Source organism: Chelon labrosus, assembly GCF_963514085.1.
Source record: "Chelon labrosus genome assembly, chromosome: 23".
Classification (NCBI taxonomy): Eukaryota; Metazoa; Chordata; class Actinopteri; order Mugiliformes; family Mugilidae; genus Chelon; species Chelon labrosus.
The window spans coordinates 21,246,086-21,266,568 of NC_140356.1; the positions used below are offsets into that span (position 1 = coordinate 21,246,086).

The 20,483-nt window shown below is 44.4% G+C and overlaps 1 protein-coding gene across 1 annotated transcript; it reads right to left on the reverse strand.

Moving 5' to 3' along the window:
* Positions 1–931: 931 nt before the first annotated feature.
* On the reverse strand, positions 932–11,390 carry dusp16 (dual specificity phosphatase 16). The gene is made up of 6 exons (XM_084573832.1): positions 11,116–11,390; positions 10,582–10,720; positions 3,842–4,005; positions 3,576–3,735; positions 3,374–3,497; positions 932–2,490 (listed from the first exon to the last, which is right to left on the reverse strand). The coding sequence occupies exons 1-6, from the start codon at positions 11,341–11,343 to the stop codon at positions 1,440–1,442; spliced, it is 1,866 nt and encodes a 621-aa protein (XP_084429958.1). The 5' UTR covers positions 11,344–11,390; the 3' UTR covers positions 932–1,439.
* Positions 11,391–20,483: the final 9,093 nt, after the last annotated feature.

The following is a 20,483-nucleotide window of genomic DNA, read 5'->3' on the forward strand; positions in this document are numbered from 1 at the left end:
AAGCAAGAAAATACCAATTAAGAAATAAGTTACTTAAAATTTTAGATCAAAAAAATATTTAAAAATAATGAAATAGGAAATACTTATAAATCTAATAACTTCACTAATAATAAGAATGGATCAATAAATAAATACATGTTTTTTAGAACTAAATAAAACTGCAATTTACTTTTATAATAGTTATGGTTAGGGTTATTATTGTCATAATAATCATTAATTATGTTCTATGTTAGTTTAAATGTTATTTACCTGCTGCTTCTTAGTCACTAAACACGTTTCAGTTGATTGACAACTTTGTAAAAGTAAATATATATTAATAAATAAATAAAATAACTAATATGAAGGTAATATAATACTCTGTATAAATAGTTCAGATGAAGTCTAATTAATATTAATAATAATAATAATAATCCTTGCAGACAGCGGTCAGGGTCCATCTAGTCCATGGAGGGTTAGGACGCCCCCTGCTGGATGTGGACAGACTCAGCAGCTCATAAAGAAATCATGGAATAAATTCAAATCATGTAAAATAGAATAAATAAATAAAACCCAGGAAGAGACCGAGGTCGTTCACCTCCTCCTCATCAGTCCTTCATCTTCCACCTCAAGAAGTATTTTAAATCATTTATCTGTTTATATTTTAAACGAGCTAATATTTAGACATCTAGTAATTAAATGGAAGATGTTTCTCCAGGATCTTTGTCGTTTAAAGAAACACGTGCACATTCACAACTCTATATATCAGCCATAACATTATGACCACTGGGGGATCCTCAGAGTTGATGTTTGAAGCAGGAGAAGTGTTCAAGCTGAGGGTTGCTAACAATGCTAATGCTACGTAACATTGCTAATGCTTGCTAACGTGCTAACACTAGCTAACGTAGCTAATGTCTCAGGCTGAGCGCTGACATTGAGGAGAGGAACATTTTCAATCAGAAGTTTTATTTTTAGAAAACAGAAACCAGATCCAGTGCAACGTCCTCTTCATCACAGGCCACTGCTCTGCTCTGATTGGTCTCCTGCTGAGGTCACCTGATCAATGTTTTACTTCCTGTTGTCCATGTCCATGAATCAGTGAATCAGCTGATCAGTTTATTGGTAATAATCAGATGAATGTGTTCGTGCGCCCCCTGGAGGCAGCTCTGATCACTGAGCCTTCACCTGATCAATGTTTTGATTCATCAGCAATAAACAAACAAACAAACAAACAAACAAAGAGCAGCTTCAGTAAACAAACAAATCAAACCATAGTTTCTGTTGATTGTTGCAGCTCAGGATCCAAAGTGAACAATAAAGGTTATTCAAACAAGATGGCCGCCTCCTGTGGAGCCTTAATGGAGACGATTATTTATGGACGAGTTTTATGAGTTTTCGTCTCCTGTTTGTTGAGTCTGACCCTGATGTCGTCTCCGTGACGACGCCGTCTCCGTCTCCGGGTCTCAGGACACCTGGATGACCTCCATGCTGCCGGAGAAGCTGGACTGACTCCCCCCCACGTCCTCCCTGGACCTGCTGTCCGTCCTCCCGTCTCCAAACTCCATCTGACAGCTGCGTCTCTTCAGCTGCTTCTCGAAGCTGCTCTCTTCGTGCCAGCTCCTTCTCGAGTCGCCGCGGTCGCAGGTCGGCCGCCGGCTGCGTCGCCGCACCGCCTCCAGGCCGTGGCCGCAGCCGTACGCCGCCAAGCCGCCGCCGCCGCTCAAGATGGCCGACGTGGAGTAGAAGCGCGTGGACTCGGAGGAGAGGTACCAGCCGCCGGCCAGAGAGGAGGTGGAGACGGTGACGGGGCCCAGCAGGATGTCGGAGTGCCAGCCCTTCAGGGCCCCGCCGGGGCCCGGCCTGGCCAGGTGCTGCTGGCTGCGGGACAGGCCGAACAGGAAGCTGGTGGCGCTCTCCTCCATGCTGCCGCTGCGGTGCAGATGGTGGGAGCAGTTGTGGGCGGGTGGAGGTTTGGTGAAGCCGCTGGGGGCCCCCGGGCCCCCTCGCTCCGGGCCCACAACCTCCTCCTTGTCGGGGCTCTGCTCCGGAGTGGACTGCTCCGAGACCTCCTCCACCGGGGAGAACTGGCACGGCTTACTGGTGGTCTCTTTGTAGAAGTCTTCTCCTGGTCGATGGGCGGAGCTTCTGGCTGGCTCGCCGTAAGACTTGATGTCCAGAGAGAAGGAGCGTTTCAGACGGACACTGTCCTCGGGCCACTCAGAGAGCTGCAGGCCACTTAGGGCCTGAGACAGACGCTCCTCGGGGCCGTCCCCTAGAACACAGGGCAGGGTGAGCGGCTCCAGCAGGGCCGGGCCGGGGCCCCCAGGGGCCTGCAGACAGGCTGGAGGCTCCGGGTCCTCTAACTGAGCAGGGGCCTCAACGCTAGGCTCAGAGTGATGGAGGGTCTTCAGTCTGGTCTCAGCTCCAGGACTTTTTATCTTCTTCTCAAAGTCCAGCAGCTGACCCAGGAAGTTGAAGTTGGGGGAGATGGTCGGTCTCTTCTCCTTCACAAACCTGACGAGGAACAGAGACGTCGTTAGAGTCTTCATCACTCATCATCATCAGGGTTGTTAGAGGAGCTGGTTAGCACCGGCAGGAGGGGGATATATGATAAACCTACTGTTAGCTGGGAGGCTACGGTTAGCTGGGAGGCTATGAGGCTACGGTTAGCTGGGAGGCTATGAGGCTACGGTTAGCTGGGAGGCTACTGTTAGCAGGGAGGCTATGATGCTACGGTTAGCTGGGAGGCTAGGAAGCTACTGTTAGCTGGGAGGCTACTGTTAGCTGAGAGGCTATGAGGCTACGGTTAGCTGGGAGGCTACTGTTAGCTGGGAGGCTAGGAAGCTACTGTTAGCTGGGAGGCTAGGAGGCTACTGTTAGCTGGGAGGCTAGCAGGCTACAGTTAGCTGGGAGGCTAGGAGCTGGTTAGCTGGGAGGCTACTGTTAGCTGGGAGGCTGGGAGGCTACAGTTAGCTGGGAGGCTAGGAGGCTACTGTTAGCTGGGAGGCTAGGAGGCAACTGTTAGCTGGGAGGCTAGGAGGCAACTGTTAGCTGGGAGGCTACTGTTAGCTGGGAGGCTAGGAGACTACTGTTAGCTGGGAGGCTACTGTTAGCTGGGAGGCTGGGAGCTGGTTAGCTGGGAGGCTAGGAGGCTACTGTTAGCTGGGAGGCTAGGAGGCAACTGTTAGCTGGGAGGCTACTGTTAGCTGGGAGGCTAGGAGGCTACTGTTAGCTGGGAGGCTACTGTTAGCTGGGAGGCTATGAGCTGGTTAGCTGGGAGGCTAGGAGGCCACTGTTAGCTGGGAGGCTAGGAGGCTACAGTTAGCTGGAGGCTACAGTTAGTTGGGAGGCTAGGAGCTGGTTAGCACAGACATCAGAAGGACATGTGATCAATGACCTGTAGGCCTCGTCCAGAGACATGTCCATCCTCTTCATGATGTAGGCGATGGCGATGGTGGCGGAGCGAGAGATCCCAGCCAGGCAGTGGACGAGGACGCGAGCGTTGGACGCTTTGGCCTTTTCTGAAACACAGCAGATATGAGACGGAGCTGAAAGAGGGCGGAGCAAAGACAAGAGGCTGAACAGGTGAGAGTCTGTACCTATGAACTCCACCGATCTGTCCAACCACGGCAGGATCTTCTCACAGAACGAGTCGTTGACAGGGACTCGGAGGAAGTGGGACTCTGGGATGAAGTCTGGTTTGGGACAGGTGTTGCTGGCGTTGAGGACGTAGGCGATGTCGTTCTGCTGCATCAGGTCCTGGAGAGAAAAGACAAGAGTCAGTTCATCTGACGTCCCCCACAACAGCTGTGGGACAGACTGGACCCTCGGGGGGTCGGTTCTGATTTAGGAGGTTTCCTGTCACCTTGTTGAGGACGTCCCGCTGGCAGCCCAGGTACAGGTGAGGCAGGATGCGGGTCGGCCCGATGTTGGTGACGGGCAGACAGGGCTGAGACATGCAGGACGGGACCAGAGAGGACTTCCCCTCACACAGACCAGGGAACAGGTGAGAGAACTCAGAGAAGCCACCTGAGACACAGACGGGCGTTACCTTTAATCATGACCACGCCCACTGAGGCCGGCTGCTGCAGACCTCAGTGTTCACATTTACAGACCCTGAACCTTGACCATGAACGCAACACGTCCTCACTGCTGTGTTTACAGCTCCATCGCTTGTTGCCAGGCAACAGGCCTGAGTTAGTTCATTATTTATTAATTAGTACGGTGAAGTAGTAAATATGAAACAACAACGGGAATGTACTAATGTCTCCGTCATGTCTCTGTCATGTCTCTGTCGTGTCTCTGTCATGTCTCCATCATGTCTCCATCATGTCTCTGTCATGTCTCTGTCATGTCTCTATTATGCCTGTGTCATGTCTCTATTATGTCTGTGTCATGTCTGTGTCATGTCTCTATTATGTCTCTGTCGTGTCTCTGTCATGTCTCTATCATGTCTCTGTCGTGTCTGTGTCATGTCTCTGTCATGTCTCTATTATGTCTGTGTCATGTCTCTGTCATGTCTCTATTATGTCTCTGTCGTGTCTCTGTCATGTCTCTATTATGTCTCTGTCGTGTCTGTGTCATGTCTGTGTCATGTCTCTATTATGTCTCTGTCGTGTCTGTGTCATGTCTGTGTCATGTCTCTATTATTTCTCTGTCGTGTCTCTGTCATGTCTCTATTATGTCTGTGTCATGTCTGTGTCATGTCTGTGTCATGTCTCTATTATGTCTGTGTCATGTCTCTATTATGTCTCTGTCATGTCTCTATTATGTCTCTGTCGTGTCTCTGTCATGTCTCTATTATGTCTCTGTTATGTCTCTGTCGTGTCTGTGTCATGTCTCTGTCATGTCTCTGTTATGTCTGTGTCATGTCTCTGTCATGTCTCTATTATGTCTCTATCATGTCTGTGTCATGTCTGTGTCATGTCTCTATTATGTCTCTGTCATGTCTCTGTCATGTCTCTATTATGTCTGTGTCATGTCTGTGTCATGTCTCTATTATGTCTCTGTCGTGTCTCTGTCATGTCTCTATTATGTCTCTGTCGTGTCCGTGTCATGTCTCTGTCATGTCTCTATTATGTCTCTGTCGTGTCTCTGTCATGTCTCTATTATGTCTCTGTCGTGTCTGTGTCGTGTCTCTGTCATGTCTCTATTATGTCTCTGTCGTGTCTGTGTCATGTCTCTGTCATGTCTCTATTATGTCTCTGTTATGTCTCTGTCGTGTCTCTATTATGTCTCTGTCGTGTCTGTGTCATGTCTGTGTCATGTCTCTGTCGTGTCTCTATTATGTCTCTGTCATGTCTCTATTATGTCTGTGTCATGTCTCTGTCGTGTCTCTATTATGTCTCTGTCATGTCTCTATTATGTCTCTGTCATGTCTCTATTATGTCTGTGTCATGTCTCTATTATGTCTGTGTCATGTCTCTGTCGTGTCTGTGTCATGTCTCTATCATGTCTCTGTCATGTCTCTATTATGTCTGTGTCATGTCTCTATTATGTCTCTGTCATGTCTCTGTCGTGTCTGTGTCATGTCTCTATTATGTCTGTGTCATGTCTCTGTCATGTCTCTATTATGTCTGTGTCATGTCTCTATTATGTCTGTGTCATGTCTCTGTCATGTCTCTATTATGTCTGTGTCATGTCTCTATTATGTCTCTATTATGTCTGTGTCATGTCTCTATTATGTCTCTGTCATGTCTCTGTCATGTCTCTGTCGTGTCTCTGTCGTGTCTCTGTCGTGTCTCTATTATGTCTGTGTCATGTCTCTGTCATGTCTCTATTATGTCTGTGTCATGTCTCTATTATGTCTGTGTCATGTCTCTGTCATGTCTCTATTATGTCTGTGTCATGTCTCTGTCATGTCTCTATTATGTCTGTGTCATGTCTCTATTATGTCTGTGTCATGTCTCTGTCATGTCTCTATTATGTCTGTGTCATGTCTCTATTATGTCTGTGTCATGTCTCTGTCATGTCTCTATTATGTCTGTGTCATGTCTCTATTATGTCTGTGTCATGTCTCTGTCATGTCTCTATTATGTCTGTGTCATGTCTCTATTATGTCTCTATTATGTCTGTGTCATGTCTCTATTATGTCTCTGTCATGTCTCTGTCATGTCTCTGTCGTGTCTGTGTCATGTCTCTATTATGTCTGTGTCATGTCTCTGTCATGTCTCTATTATGTCTGTGTCATGTCTCTATTATGTCTGTGTCATGTCTCTGTCATGTCTCTATTATGTCTGTGTCATGTCTCTGTTATGTCTCTATTATGTCTGTGTCATGTCTCTATTATGTCTGTGTCATGTCTCTGTCATGTCTCTATTATGTCTGTGTCATGTCTCTGTCATGTCTCTATTATGTCTGTGTCATGTCTCTATTATGTCTGTGTCATGTCTCTGTCATGTCTCTATTATGTCTGTGTCATGTCTCTATTATGTCTCTATTATGTCTGTGTCATGTCTCTATTATGTCTCTGTCATGTCTCTGTCATGTCTCTGTCGTGTCTGTGTCATGTCTCTATTATGTCTGTGTCATGTCTCTGTCATGTCTCTATTATGTCTGTGTCATGTCTCTATTATGTCTGTGTCATGTCTCTGTCATGTCTCTATTATGTCTGTGTCATGTCTCTGTCATGTCTGTGTCATGTCTCTATTATGTCTGTGTCATGTCTCTATTATGTCTGTGTCATGTCTCTATTATTTCTCTGTCGTGTCTCTGTCATATCTCTATTATGTCTGTGTCATGTCTGTGTCATGTCTGTGTCATGTCTCTATTATGTCTGTGTCATGTCTCTATTATGTCTCTGTCATGTCTCTATTATGTCTCTGTCGTGTCTCTGTCATGTCTCTATTATGTCTCTGTTATGTCTCTGTCGTGTCTGTGTCATGTCTCTGTCATGTCTCTGTTATGTCTGTGTCATGTCTCTGTCATGTCTCTATTATGTCTCTATCATGTCTGTGTCATGTCTGTGTCATGTCTCTATTATGTCTCTGTCATGTCTCTGTCATGTCTCTATTATGTCTGTGTCATGTCTGTGTCATGTCTCTATTATGTCTCTGTCGTGTCTCTGTCATGTCTCTATTATGTCTCTGTCGTGTCCGTGTCATGTCTCTGTCATGTCTCTATTATGTCTCTGTCGTGTCTCTGTCATGTCTCTATTATGTCTCTGTCGTGTCTGTGTCGTGTCTCTGTCATGTCTCTATTATGTCTCTGTCGTGTCTGTGTCATGTCTCTGTCATGTCTCTATTATGTCTCTGTTATGTCTCTGTCGTGTCTCTATTATGTCTCTGTCGTGTCTGTGTCATGTCTGTGTCATGTCTCTGTCGTGTCTCTATTATGTCTCTGTCATGTCTCTATTATGTCTGTGTCATGTCTCTGTCGTGTCTCTATTATGTCTCTGTCATGTCTCTATTATGTCTCTGTCATGTCTCTATTATGTCTGTGTCATGTCTCTATTATGTCTGTGTCATGTCTCTGTCGTGTCTGTGTCATGTCTCTATCATGTCTCTGTCATGTCTCTATTATGTCTGTGTCATGTCTCTATTATGTCTCTGTCATGTCTCTGTCGTGTCTGTGTCATGTCTCTATTATGTCTGTGTCATGTCTCTGTCATGTCTCTATTATGTCTGTGTCATGTCTCTATTATGTCTGTGTCATGTCTCTGTCATGTCTCTATTATGTCTGTGTCATGTCTCTATTATGTCTCTATTATGTCTGTGTCATGTCTCTATTATGTCTCTGTCATGTCTCTGTCGTGTCTCTGTCGTGTCTCTATTATGTCTGTGTCATGTCTCTGTCATGTCTCTATTATGTCTGTGTCATGTCTCTATTATGTCTGTGTCATGTCTCTGTCATGTCTCTATTATGTCTGTGTCATGTCTCTGTCATGTCTCTATTATGTCTGTGTCATGTCTCTATTATGTCTGTGTCATGTCTCTGTCGTGTCTGTGTCATGTCTCTATCATGTCTCTGTCATGTCTCTATTATGTCTGTGTCATGTCTCTATTATGTCTCTGTCATGTCTCTGTCGTGTCTGTGTCATGTCTCTATTATGTCTGTGTCATGTCTCTGTCATGTCTCTATTATGTCTGTGTCATGTCTCTATTATGTCTGTGTCATGTCTCTGTCATGTCTCTATTATGTCTGTGTCATGTCTCTATTATGTCTCTATTATGTCTGTGTCATGTCTCTATTATGTCTCTGTCATGTCTCTGTCATGTCTCTGTCGTGTCTCTGTCGTGTCTCTATTATGTCTGTGTCATGTCTCTGTCATGTCTCTATTATGTCTGTGTCATGTCTCTATTATGTCTGTGTCATGTCTCTGTCATGTCTCTATTATGTCTGTGTCATGTCTCTGTCATGTCTCTATTATGTCTGTGTCATGTCTCTATTATGTCTGTGTCATGTCTCTGTCATGTCTCTATTATGTCTGTGTCATGTCTCTATTATGTCTGTGTCATGTCTCTGTCATGTCTCTATTATGTCTGTGTCATGTCTCTATTATGTCTGTGTCATGTCTCTGTCATGTCTCTATTATGTCTGTGTCATGTCTCTATTATGTCTGTGTCATGTCTCTGTCATGTCTCTATTATGTCTGTGTCATGTCTCTATTATGTCTGTGTCATGTCTCTGTCATGTCTCTATTATGTCTGTGTCATGTCTCTATTATGTCTGTGTCATGTCTCTGTCATGTCTCTATTATGTCTGTGTCATGTCTCTATTATGTCTCTATTATGTCTGTGTCATGTCTCTATTATGTCTCTGTCATGTCTCTGTCATGTCTCTGTCGTGTCTGTGTCATGTCTCTATTATGTCTGTGTCATGTCTCTGTCATGTCTCTATTATGTCTGTGTCATGTCTCTATTATGTCTGTGTCATGTCTCTGTCATGTCTCTATTATGTCTGTCATGTCTCTGTCATGTCTCTATTATGTCTGTGTCATGTCTCTATTATGTCTGTGTCATGTCTCTGTCATGTCTCTATTATGTCTGTGTCATGTCTCTGTCATGTCTCTATTATGTCTGTGTCATGTCTCTATTATGTCTGTGTCATGTCTCTGTCATGTCTCTATTATGTCTGTGTCATGTCTCTATTATGTCTCTATTATGTCTGTGTCATGTCTCTATTATGTCTCTGTCATGTCTCTGTCATGTCTCTGTCGTGTCTGTGTCATGTCTCTATTATGTCTGTGTCATGTCTCTGTCATGTCTCTATTATGTCTGTGTCATGTCTCTATTATGTCTGTGTCATGTCTCTGTCATGTCTCTATTATGTCTGTGTCATGTCTCTGTCATGTCTCTATTATGTCTGTGTCATGTCTCTATTATGTCTGTGTCATGTCTCTGTCATGTCTCTATTATGTCTGTGTCATGTCTCTATTATGTCTGTGTCATGTCTCTGTCATGTCTCTATTATGTCTGTGTCATGTCTCTATTATGTCTGTGTCATGTCTCTATTATGTCTGTGTCATGTCTCTGTCATGTCTCTATTATGTCTGTGTCATGTCTCTGTCATGTCTCTATTATGTCTGTGTCATGTCTCTGTCATGTCTCTGTCGTGTCTCCATCGTGTCTCTGTCATGTCTCTGTCGTGTCTCTGTCGTGTCTCCATCGTGTCTCCATCGTGTCTGTGTCATGTCTCTGTCATGTCTCCGTCGTGTCTCTGTCGTGTCTCTGTCGTGTCTCTGTCGTGTCTCCATCATGTCTCTGTCGTGTCTCCGTCGTGTCTCCGTCGTGTCTCCGTCGTGTCTGTGTCATGTCTCTATTATGTCTCTGTCATGTCTCTATTATGTCTGTGTCATGTCTCTATTATGTCTCTGTCGTGTCTGTGTCTCTATTATGTCTGTGTCATGTCTGTCATGTCTCTGTCGTGTCTCTATCATGTCTCTATTATGTCTGTGTCATGTCTCTGTCATGTCTCTGTCATGTCTCTGTCGTGTCTCCGTCGTGTCTCCGTCGTGTCTCCGTTGTGTCTCTGTCGTGTCTCTGTCGTGTCTCATATTGCGTCATGTTGGTTTGTCCCTCTCAGCCACCGTACCGAGGGTTTAACGACGACATTAATAAAATAAATATATTTCTATCATCTGTCATTTATTTACAGTAAATATGATGGTGTCTCTCTACTGATGTCAGTGTGAAAGGTTCTGTATTAATAAAGTTTATTTGATAAAGTTTATCTGGGGTCAGAGGTCGACCAGTTTTAATGAGTCAGTGACATTTAAAGAAGGAACTGATGATGATGATCCTCTTCCTCTTCCTCTTCCCTTTTTATTTAAAGTCTTTGTTTTTAAGAGGAGCTCTGGTGTAACGTTGGTATGTCCTCTACGGTGTCTTAATGAAGCTTCTATATGAAGGGACATGTCCACTGACTGACCTGATAAACAGACGTGTCCACTGACTGACCTGATAAACAGACGTGTCCACTGACTGACCTGATAAACAGACGTGTCCACTGACTGACCTGACAGCAGGTGAAGGGACGTGTCCACTGACTGAACGGACGTGTCCACTGACTGACCTGACAGCAGGTGAAGGGACGTGTCCACTGACTGACCTGACAGCAGGTGAAGGGACGTGTCCACTGACTGAAGGGACGTGTCCACTGACTGACCTGACAGCAGGTGAACGGAGGGGAAGCTTCTCTCCAGTTTAACCAGCAGGACGCTGAGGAAGGACTCGGAGCCCAGAGACGTCGGGTCAGAAGAACTCTGATCGTACACGACCACCTCCTGATCTCCCTGCAGCTCCAACTGAAACACAACCATCATCATCATCATCATCATCATCATCATCATCATTACACAGAGAGGACGTCCCGTTAACATCTGATCAGAGCTGAGACGTTTCCTGATTCTACGTCTGAACTAAAGTATAAATAAACAACAACAGATCTGAGCTTGGTATCGACCTTTGCTCCAGATTTAACAAAGCGACGTCCAATCAGAGGGAAGTTCCTCCTGAACCAGAACCAGGAACTAGAGTCAGTTAGTTCTCTACATGATGAATCTGTTTCAGTCTCAAACACCTGAAGCCTTTTATTTAAACTCCACCCCTAGAACCGAGCGTTAACCAGGACCCTCTAAATGTCCTCACAGTGCCGGTGTCCTGTCCAGGACCCGTCCCCCCGTCCCCCCGTCCCCCTCACCTTCTTCTTGGCCGAGTGCTGCAGCAGCTCAGCGATCTGGACCTTGTCCTGCTGCAGCCTCCTCTTCATCAGCTTGGAGCAGTTGACGTTCACGGCCTCCAGGATGTGAGAGGCGTTGTAGTCCACGAAGGGCCGGCTGTCAATCAGCACCACCCGGTCCAGACCCCCCTCCAGCAGGGCCACCAGGGCCTCGGCCCCGATGGGACGCACTGAGCCGGGCCTGGGCATCCCGGATCCGGACCTGGACAAGTCAGACTACCACCCCCCACCCCCCTCCCTCCCTGGTGGCTGTCCTCGTCGTCCTCCCTCCCCCTCCTCCCCCTGGGCGTCCCGGCCGGAGGTCCAGCTCAGTGACGCAGCCCGGAGGAAGTTCAGAGACCCAAGAGATCCATGGTTAGGAGGTCATGACGGAGCAGGGAGGGTGTGTGTGTGTGTGTGTGTGTGTGTGTGTGGGTGTGTGGGTGTGTGTTGTTTAGTGTGTGTGTTTATTGCTCCTGGTTGATCTTCATCTCCGTCCTCCTCTTCCTCCTGAAGGTTTAAACTCTGCGACACAGAAACAACAAACAGGAGTTAGAACAGTTCTACTCTGGAGCAGATCTATCTACTGTAGCTCTACGTGCTGATCAGCTGATCACATAACGATGAAGAATAAGAGTACATTAGCTTTAGCGTTAGCATTAGCTACCTCCTCATCATATAGCTGCCTTCAGGACCAACTGTTACCTCCACAGATCCACACAGAGCTAGCTTAGCTTCTGTAGCTTAGCTTCTGTAGCTTAGCTTCTGTAGCTTAGCTTCTGTAGCTTAGCTTCTGTAGCTTAGCTAACAGTGAGGAGGGCTGGGCTCAGAGCGTGTTAACAGATGTTCATGTGTGACAGTCTCTACAGCGATGATAAACTCTGAGTCTGGTCCAAACGTGTTTCAATCCTCTTTAACTTCTTCTTCTTCTTCTTCTTCTTCTTCTTCTTCTTCTTCTTCTGACTCAGAGCTGCAGCAGGAAACTCCCTCGTCTCGTAAAACCTGTAGTTACAGAAAATCCCCCAGACATGTTGGTCCTGGATCCAGCAGACCTGGAGACCAGGTTCAGCTCTTAGAACCAGCTCCTGGTTTCATTCTGACGTTATCAACAGTAACCGTGCTGGGAGCGCTCTGATTGGCTGATCAATAATAGTTTGATCCTCCAACGTCCTGCTGCTCCACGGTGAAAACATCTAGAGACAAACTACCCTGATCTTTGATGTTTAAACCGGTTTAACAGCTGTTTTAAAGACACTGAGCGCTCTACGTGGACGTCAGCATCAAACTGAAGCTGCTCTCTGAATTAATCCAAACTACAAACGTCTAAGAGCTGATGATTATTTCTAATGAGTTGTATTTTATTACAGCTGGACATTAAAACCTCTGAGTTTACTGCACGGCAGCAGTGAAGGTTCCTCCAACACCTTGGACTCCAGCTGTGTCTCCTCAGGACGGGACAAACTACCGCCAGCAGATCTGGATCAGGTCTGTGTTCACACTGAAACCGGTTTACTGGCCCTGAACGGCCTGAGAACGTCACCTCTACATGCAGGAACAAAACAGCTGATCAGGGTTCTCTACCAAACAGCTGATCAGGGTTCTCTACCAAACAGCTGATCAGGTTCAGACGTAGAACCAGGACTTAAAGGAGTTAAACCGGTCTGGATGTTAATCTGCTTCCTGCTTCCTCTCGGTGGTTACACCTGCAGCAGGTGAGCGTCTGTCGTCCGGCCAAAGGTGAACAGCCGTGACCGCTGCACCCAATCAGAGGACTTTAACCTGCGCTGACGTCATAGAGGCGGAGCCAAAGACAACACTCGTACTGAGAAGAGGAAACTCAAATAAATCAGAATCAAATCATTATTTTTATTAAACTCAAATATTTCATCCTTTAAACCTGTAACTCTGTGTCAGCTGCATTTAAAGACTCATTATGAGGTTTTACTTTGATAAAATCATGTTTAATTGATCATTACTTCTCTCAGTCACAACTCTAATAATAATATAATTATCCAGATGATATGAAAACTTTCCTTCTATCAAACTATTAATTATTAACCCGTCTGCTGGAGCTGTCCAGGATTATTTCACATTAATAAACTTATCTCAGTGTCTTTGTTTAAGGTGGTATGAAGAAATAATGTAATCCGTCCTAAAGCCTGTGGTTAGTTTAAGGTGGTCTGGTCTCATTCAATGAACATGAGGTGTTTTATTAATTCTCAGTCCACAGGCGTCCACTGAGTCTGTCCTCTCTGAGCTGGTCCAGGGACGTTTATGTTAAAACATCATTCTGTCAAATGTATTTAAAACATCTACCTGCTGTTTAAGAGACATTACTTTCTTCTAATAAAACTGTTTAATCTATAGACCTCTAGTCCTGATGTTATAAAAACATTTAACAGTAAATTAAAACTTCTACATGTCTGTCAGACATTAAACTATTAAAATAATATTAATAAGCTCATTTAGAGACGTTACGTCTCCTCATCTAATGGTTATGTTATTAATATTTTACAGATAATTAAATTAAACTAGAGGTTTGTTTAAGGTGGAATCAAGACTTTATTTTAAGGTAGTCTGGTTTTATTTAATGGAGATTAAAATCCAGATGTTATGAAACTATTTATTATTAATCCATTATTAACCCAAAGCTCTGTCTCTTATTTATTTATACATTAAAGCTGTAACGTTAACATTAGACTGTATTAGAGTGACTTTTTCAGAAGTTATATTTTATTGTATTAAATATAATTGTTGTATTATTGATCCTAACTGTATTTTAAAGACGTCTGGTTTTATTTAAAGGAGTTTAAAGCATTAATATCCAGATGTTATGACGGTTTCTCTTTCTGTCTCTATTGAATATAAATCAGTCTGAGGCGACTATACTGTGTTTTATTATCTTTAATGTGTTTTAATGTCCGTTAGTGTCCGTTAGTGTCCGTTTGTGGAGGTCTTAACGGACCGGACGAGTCTCCGTGAACTTGTGTCGACATTTTCCGCCGTTAGCTCGCCCGGTCCTGCCGTTAGCTCGCCCGGTCCTGCCGTTAGCTAGCTCAGGCTGCTGCTCACATTCAGTCGGTGACTTAACGGAGGACCGACCGTAGCCGCCGTTTTCCTGCCCGGTCTCGGCCTCACAGTCGGTGTTCGCTCGGTGTGAACGGACCCTCGGACCAAACTTTAACTTTAGGCCCCGTTAACGGAACTTTACCAGATGCCGCCGCCGCCGCCGCCGCTTCACACTTTAACGACACATTCCGGTAAACTCACCGTTTAAACTCGACGTCAGAGTCCGGTCGGCAGCTCCGCCGTCTCGGCTGGTTCCCGGGAACAGTCCGGCTGGATGTACCGGGAGGACGGCTTGAGAAAGAGACGGAGGAGCCGAGGAGCCGAGGAGCTGAGGCTGAAGCGGCGGAGAGGAGTCGGTCGGTGAAGTCCTGCTGCCATAAGAGATGAGGTCACCGCGACAGAAATAAAACATGTCGTCATCGGAGAGCGGCCTCAGAGCGGCGCGCGCGACGGCTCTTAAAGGGACAGAGCACCCAGCCGGGGCCCGGGGTGGGGCGGAGCCACGGCTCTTAAAGGGACAGAGCACCCAGCCGGGGCCCGGGGTGGGGCGGAGCCACGGCTCTTAAAGGGACAGAGCACCCAGCCGGGGCCCGGGGTGGGGCGGAGCCACGGCTCTTAAAGGGACAGAGCACCCAGCCGGGGCCCGGAGTGGGGCGGAGCCACATGTCTATGGGAGCCACGGCACTGAGCCGACACTAAATACTGCTGCTTTAAAAAGCTTCAAAACACACTGTACACTGGATACTACAGATATACTGGATAATACACACTGTACACTGGATACTACAGATATACTGGATAATACACACTGTACACTGGATAATACACACTGTATACTGGATACTACAGATATACTGGATAATACACACTGTACACTGGATACTACAGATATACTGGATAATACACACTGTACACTGGATAATACAGATATACTGGATAATACACACTGTACACTGGATACTACAGATATACTGGATAATACACACTGTACACTGGCTACTACAGATATACTGGATAATACACACTGTACACTGGATACTACAGATATACTGGATAATACACACTGTACACTGGGTACTACAGATATACTGGATAATACACACTGTACACTGGGTACTACAGATATACTGGATAATACACACTGTACACTGGATACTACAGATATACTGGATAATACACACTGTACACTTGGTACTACAGATATACTGGATAATACACACTGTACACTGGATACTACAGATATACTGGATAATACACACTGTACACTGGATAATACACACTGTATACTGGATACTACAGATATACTGGATAATACACACTGTACACTGGATAATACACACTGTATACTGGATACTACAGATATACTGGATAATACACACTGTACACTGGATACTACAGATATACTGGATAATACACACTGTACACTGGATAATACACACTGTACACTGGATACTACAGATATACTGGATAATACACACTGTAAAGTACACAGAATACTTCAGATATACTGGATAATACACACTGCACACTGGCTACTTCAGATATACTGGATAATACACACTGTACACTGGATACTACAGATATACTGGATAATACACACTGTACACTGGATACTACAGATATACTGGATAATACACACTATACTGGATACTACAGATATACTGGATAATACACACTGTAAAGTACACAGAATATTTCAGATATACTGGATAATACACACTGTACACTGGATACTACAGATATACTGGATAATACACACTGTACACTGGATACTACAGATATACTGGATAATACACACTGTACACTGGATAATACACACTTTACACTGGATAATACACACTGTATACTGGATACTACAGATATACTGGATAATACACACTGTACACTGGGTACTACAGATATACTGGATAATACACACTGTACACTGGATACTACAGATATACTGGATAATACACACTGTACACTGGATACTACAGATATACTGGATAATACACACTGTACACTGGATAATACACACTGTACACTGGATACTACAGATATACTGGATAATACACACTGTACACTGGATAATACACACTGTACACTGGATAATACACACTGTACACTGGATACTACAGATATACTGGATAATACACACTGTACACTGGGTACTACAGATATACTGGATAATACACACTGTACACTGGATACTACAGATATACTGGATAATGCACACTGTAAAGTACACAGAATACTTCAGATATACTGGATAATACACACTGTACACTGGATACTTCAGATATACTGGATAATACACACTATACACTGGATACTACAGATATACTGGATAATACACACTGTACACTGGGTACTACAGATATACTGGATAATACACACTGTACACTGGATACTACAGATATACTGGATAATACACACTGTACACTGGATACTACAGATATACTGGATAATACACACTGTACACTGGATACTACAGATATACTGGATAATACACACTGTAAAGTACACAGAATACTTCAGATATACTGGATAATACACACTGTTAACTGGATACTACAGATATACTGGATACTACACACTGTAAAGTACACAGAATACTTCAGATATACTGGATAATACACACTGTACACTGGATACTACAGATATACTGGATAATACACACTGTACACTGGATACTACAGATATACTGGATAATACACACTGTAAAGTACACAGAATACTTCAGATATACTGGATAATACACACTGTAAAGTACACAGAATACTTCAGATATACTGGATAATACACACTGTAAAGTACACACTATACTTCAGAGTATGTAAACTAGACACAAATATTACTGCTTTAAATCCTCTGAAACTCATGATATAAATAGTTCATTGGTAAAAACATGTAGTACAAATACAGTAAACATTTAAACAGATGAACAGAAACCATCTTTATTGAACTTTTTAAAGTGATATAAACTTTAACTTCTCTGGTTATGTAACAGGTTGTGTGGTTCAGTGTTGGGGGTGAGTTAGGGGGTGAGTTAGGGGGCGAGTTAAGGGGTGAGTTAGGGGGTGAGTTAAGGGGCGAGTTAGGGGGTGAGTTAGGGGGTGAGTTAAGGGGCGTGGGGGGGCAGAGTGAGGACAATGGCGGTGATGGAAGCAGAAGAAAGAGGTTCCTCATACTGGAGCAATTAGCATGCATGGCTAACTCACTGATGACTGGATGAAGCTGCAGAGCTGGAGGACACTGACGTCCTTTAAAGGTTCACCTGGTCCCATCAGGGCCTGGAGCTAAACCCCTCCCCCCACTGAGGTGGGACGGGGCCACATAAACCTCCAGAGGGGCCCCAACAGACCCCCCCCCCCCTCCCAGTACAGGCTGCATTATTTCTGCAGAAACACTCAGGACACCTATTCTAGCTGTTAGAAAGTCAAATGTAATATACATTCATTCATTCATTCATCTTCTGTACCCACTTATTCCTGTTGAGGGTCGCGGGGTCTGCTGGAGCCTATCCCAGCTGTCATCGGGCGAGAGGCGGGGCCTCCAGCCTAATATATATATAAATATACAAATAATATAAATAATATATGATCAAATAAACCACATTCAGTTTTATTATTAGACAGAAATTAAATCAAATTCTGAAAACATTTCTAATGTTTGTCTGCTGTTGTTTAATCACATGATGAATTCTAACCTGAAACTGTTCAAGGATTAACACTGAGACGCAGTAATCAGGTTAATACTACATATATACAAATATGCAAATACAGGATTATTACATTTACTTCAAATGGTGATTTACAGTTTATTAAATGAATTAAAAATGTTAATATTTGTTTAAAGTTTTATCCATTAATAGTTTTATTTGTCATACCTTCAGACTTTAATCAGATTTAAATGTGATTCAGACTCAGGTTGTTTTTTATTGACTTTCTTTATTGGAAGGCAACAACATGACAGAGAGGATTAACACGTGACCAGAAAACATACAACAATATATAAATAAGGAAAATATTCTAATAAATAAATAAATGAAATAATAATAAAGCTTTTCACATTAAATGAATGAACTGAAGTCACTGATGTTCAGATCATCTTCTTTCTCTTTATAAAATCATTTATTTCTTTTTCTTTGTTCTTGCTTTTAACTGTGTGTTCTAATTTGTTCTGTTTTTATGTAAAGCACATTGAGTTGCCTCTTGGTATGAAATGCGCTATATAAATAAAAATGCCTTGCCTTGCCTTGCCTATTGCCCCCCCCCCCCATCCATCCCATCATCAGCACCATTGTTGGTTTCCCATGGCGACGGGCCTGTTGGAAGATCTCCTCTGCACTGCGGTTGTCATGGCAACATGCTGCGACAGCATCCCCGTCAGCATTGGACCAATAACTGCAGAGAGACGGCATCATGTCCTTTTATAGGCGACGTGTTGAAGGCCGGAGGAGGAAAACACATGAAGACATGGACACATGAAGACATGGACACATGAAGACATGAAGACATGAACATGTGAAGACATGAAGACATGGACACATGAAGACATGAAGACATGAACATGTGAAGACATGAAGACATGGACACATGAAGACATGAAGACATGGACACATGGACACATGAAGACATGAAGACATGAAGACATGGACACATGGACACATGAAGACATGAAGACATGAACACATGGACACATGAAGACATGAACACATGAACACATGAAGACATGGACACATGGACACATGAAGACATGAACACATGAACACATGAAGACATGAACACATGGACACATGAAGACATGGACACATGGACACATGAAGACATGAACACATGAAGACATGGACATGTGAAGACATGAACACATGAACACATGAAGACATGGACACATGGACACATGAACATGTGAAGACATGAAGACATGAAGACATGGACACATGAAGACATGAAGACATGAACACATGAAGACATGGACACATGAAGACATGGACACATGGACACATGAAGACATGAAGACATGAAGAGTCACGTCCACACGGTTCATGGAGTCACAGACACTAACAGAGAACACATCTGATTCTGTAACTGAGGATTCAACGACACTGAAAACTATTTGGTGGTCAAGTGGTTAAACACTGTTGCTAGGCAACCGCTAGCATCTAGAGGCCACCGAGGCTAACAGTTAGCAAGCTAACAGGCAGCTAACTGATGTAGGCTCATGCTAGCAGGAGCTTTAACATGACGGTGGTTAGCATGCTAGCACATTATTTATCAGTGATGGTTTATGAACATATAACAATCAGCTGATGACTTTATATATGTTGTAGTATTTATAAGTACACAGTAAAGGTTTAAAGCTGCAGGATGAAGTATAATTTGTAGTAAACAGTAGGTGAGTACCAGGATGTAGTTATGTATGAAATAAATACAATAAAAAGACCAGATTTAACTTTAATCATTTATTCTACACCGAGGTGTCCTCTACATGGGGGGGGGGGGGCTCATCTTCTTCTCTCGCCCCCCTCCCCCCGCCCCCAACAAACAGCTCCGGCCGCCCCTGCTGGCCGAGAAGAAAACATCCATCCTCCTCTTCATCGGCTGCAGCTTCATCCTCCAGCTGCCATGATGCCTGCTGGCTGGACGGACCTCCTCCTCTTCCTCCTCCCCCTCCTCTTCCTCTTCCTCCACCCGCTCCGAATCACGGAAAATCCCCGGGATGAAGCCTCGGTCCGGGTCCAGTGACACCGCCGCTGCAGCCCGCTGAGGAAGCCCCGTCCCGCCTCCTCCTCCTCCTCCTCCGTCCAGCAGCGAGCAGACTCGACGCTGAGGCCGGAGACCTGATGCTGCGACACGGCTTGACTGAGAGCGGTCAGCCCTGAGAGACGGAGCGGACCGAGGATGCTGAGCAGGTCAGAGCTGGAGCTCCAGCTTCATTTACATTATTTCACTTTAACACTGAGTCTGAGCTGCTGCCGTCTCCATGGAAACCAACCGATTTAAATAGCAGATACTGATGAAGAGGTTTGTTTGTGGCCTGAGGCTGAACTGGTTCAGTCTGAGATGATTCATTTAATTAACATTTAAATAAACAGTGTCTGGATGTTTACATGACATCAGCTGTTGATTGGTCGTGGTGCCTTCAGGGACCTCAGCGAAGTCCACAGAAAAAAACAACAACACAGATTGACTGCACCGCCACAGATCAGCTGTCCACAAACTTTTGACTCTGATCATCAGTGTGGATCGAGTCAAGATGGCGGCTCCGCCCCTTCCTCTGGTCGATCGATTAAATGATCG

Coding starts and splice junctions, on each gene's coding strand:
- dusp16 (XM_084573832.1), bottom strand. CDS start 11,343: ATGCCCAGGCCCGGCTCAGTGCGTCCCATCGGGGCCGAGGCCCTGGTG. Junction 3,498..3,575: donor CAGATCGGTGGAGTTCATAG/GTACAGACTCTC, acceptor GCTGTGTTTCAG/AAAAGGCCAAAGCGTCCAAC. Junction 2,491..3,373: donor TCTCTGGACGAGGCCTACAG/GTCATTGATCAC, acceptor GTTCCTCGTCAG/GTTTGTGAAGGAGAAGAGAC.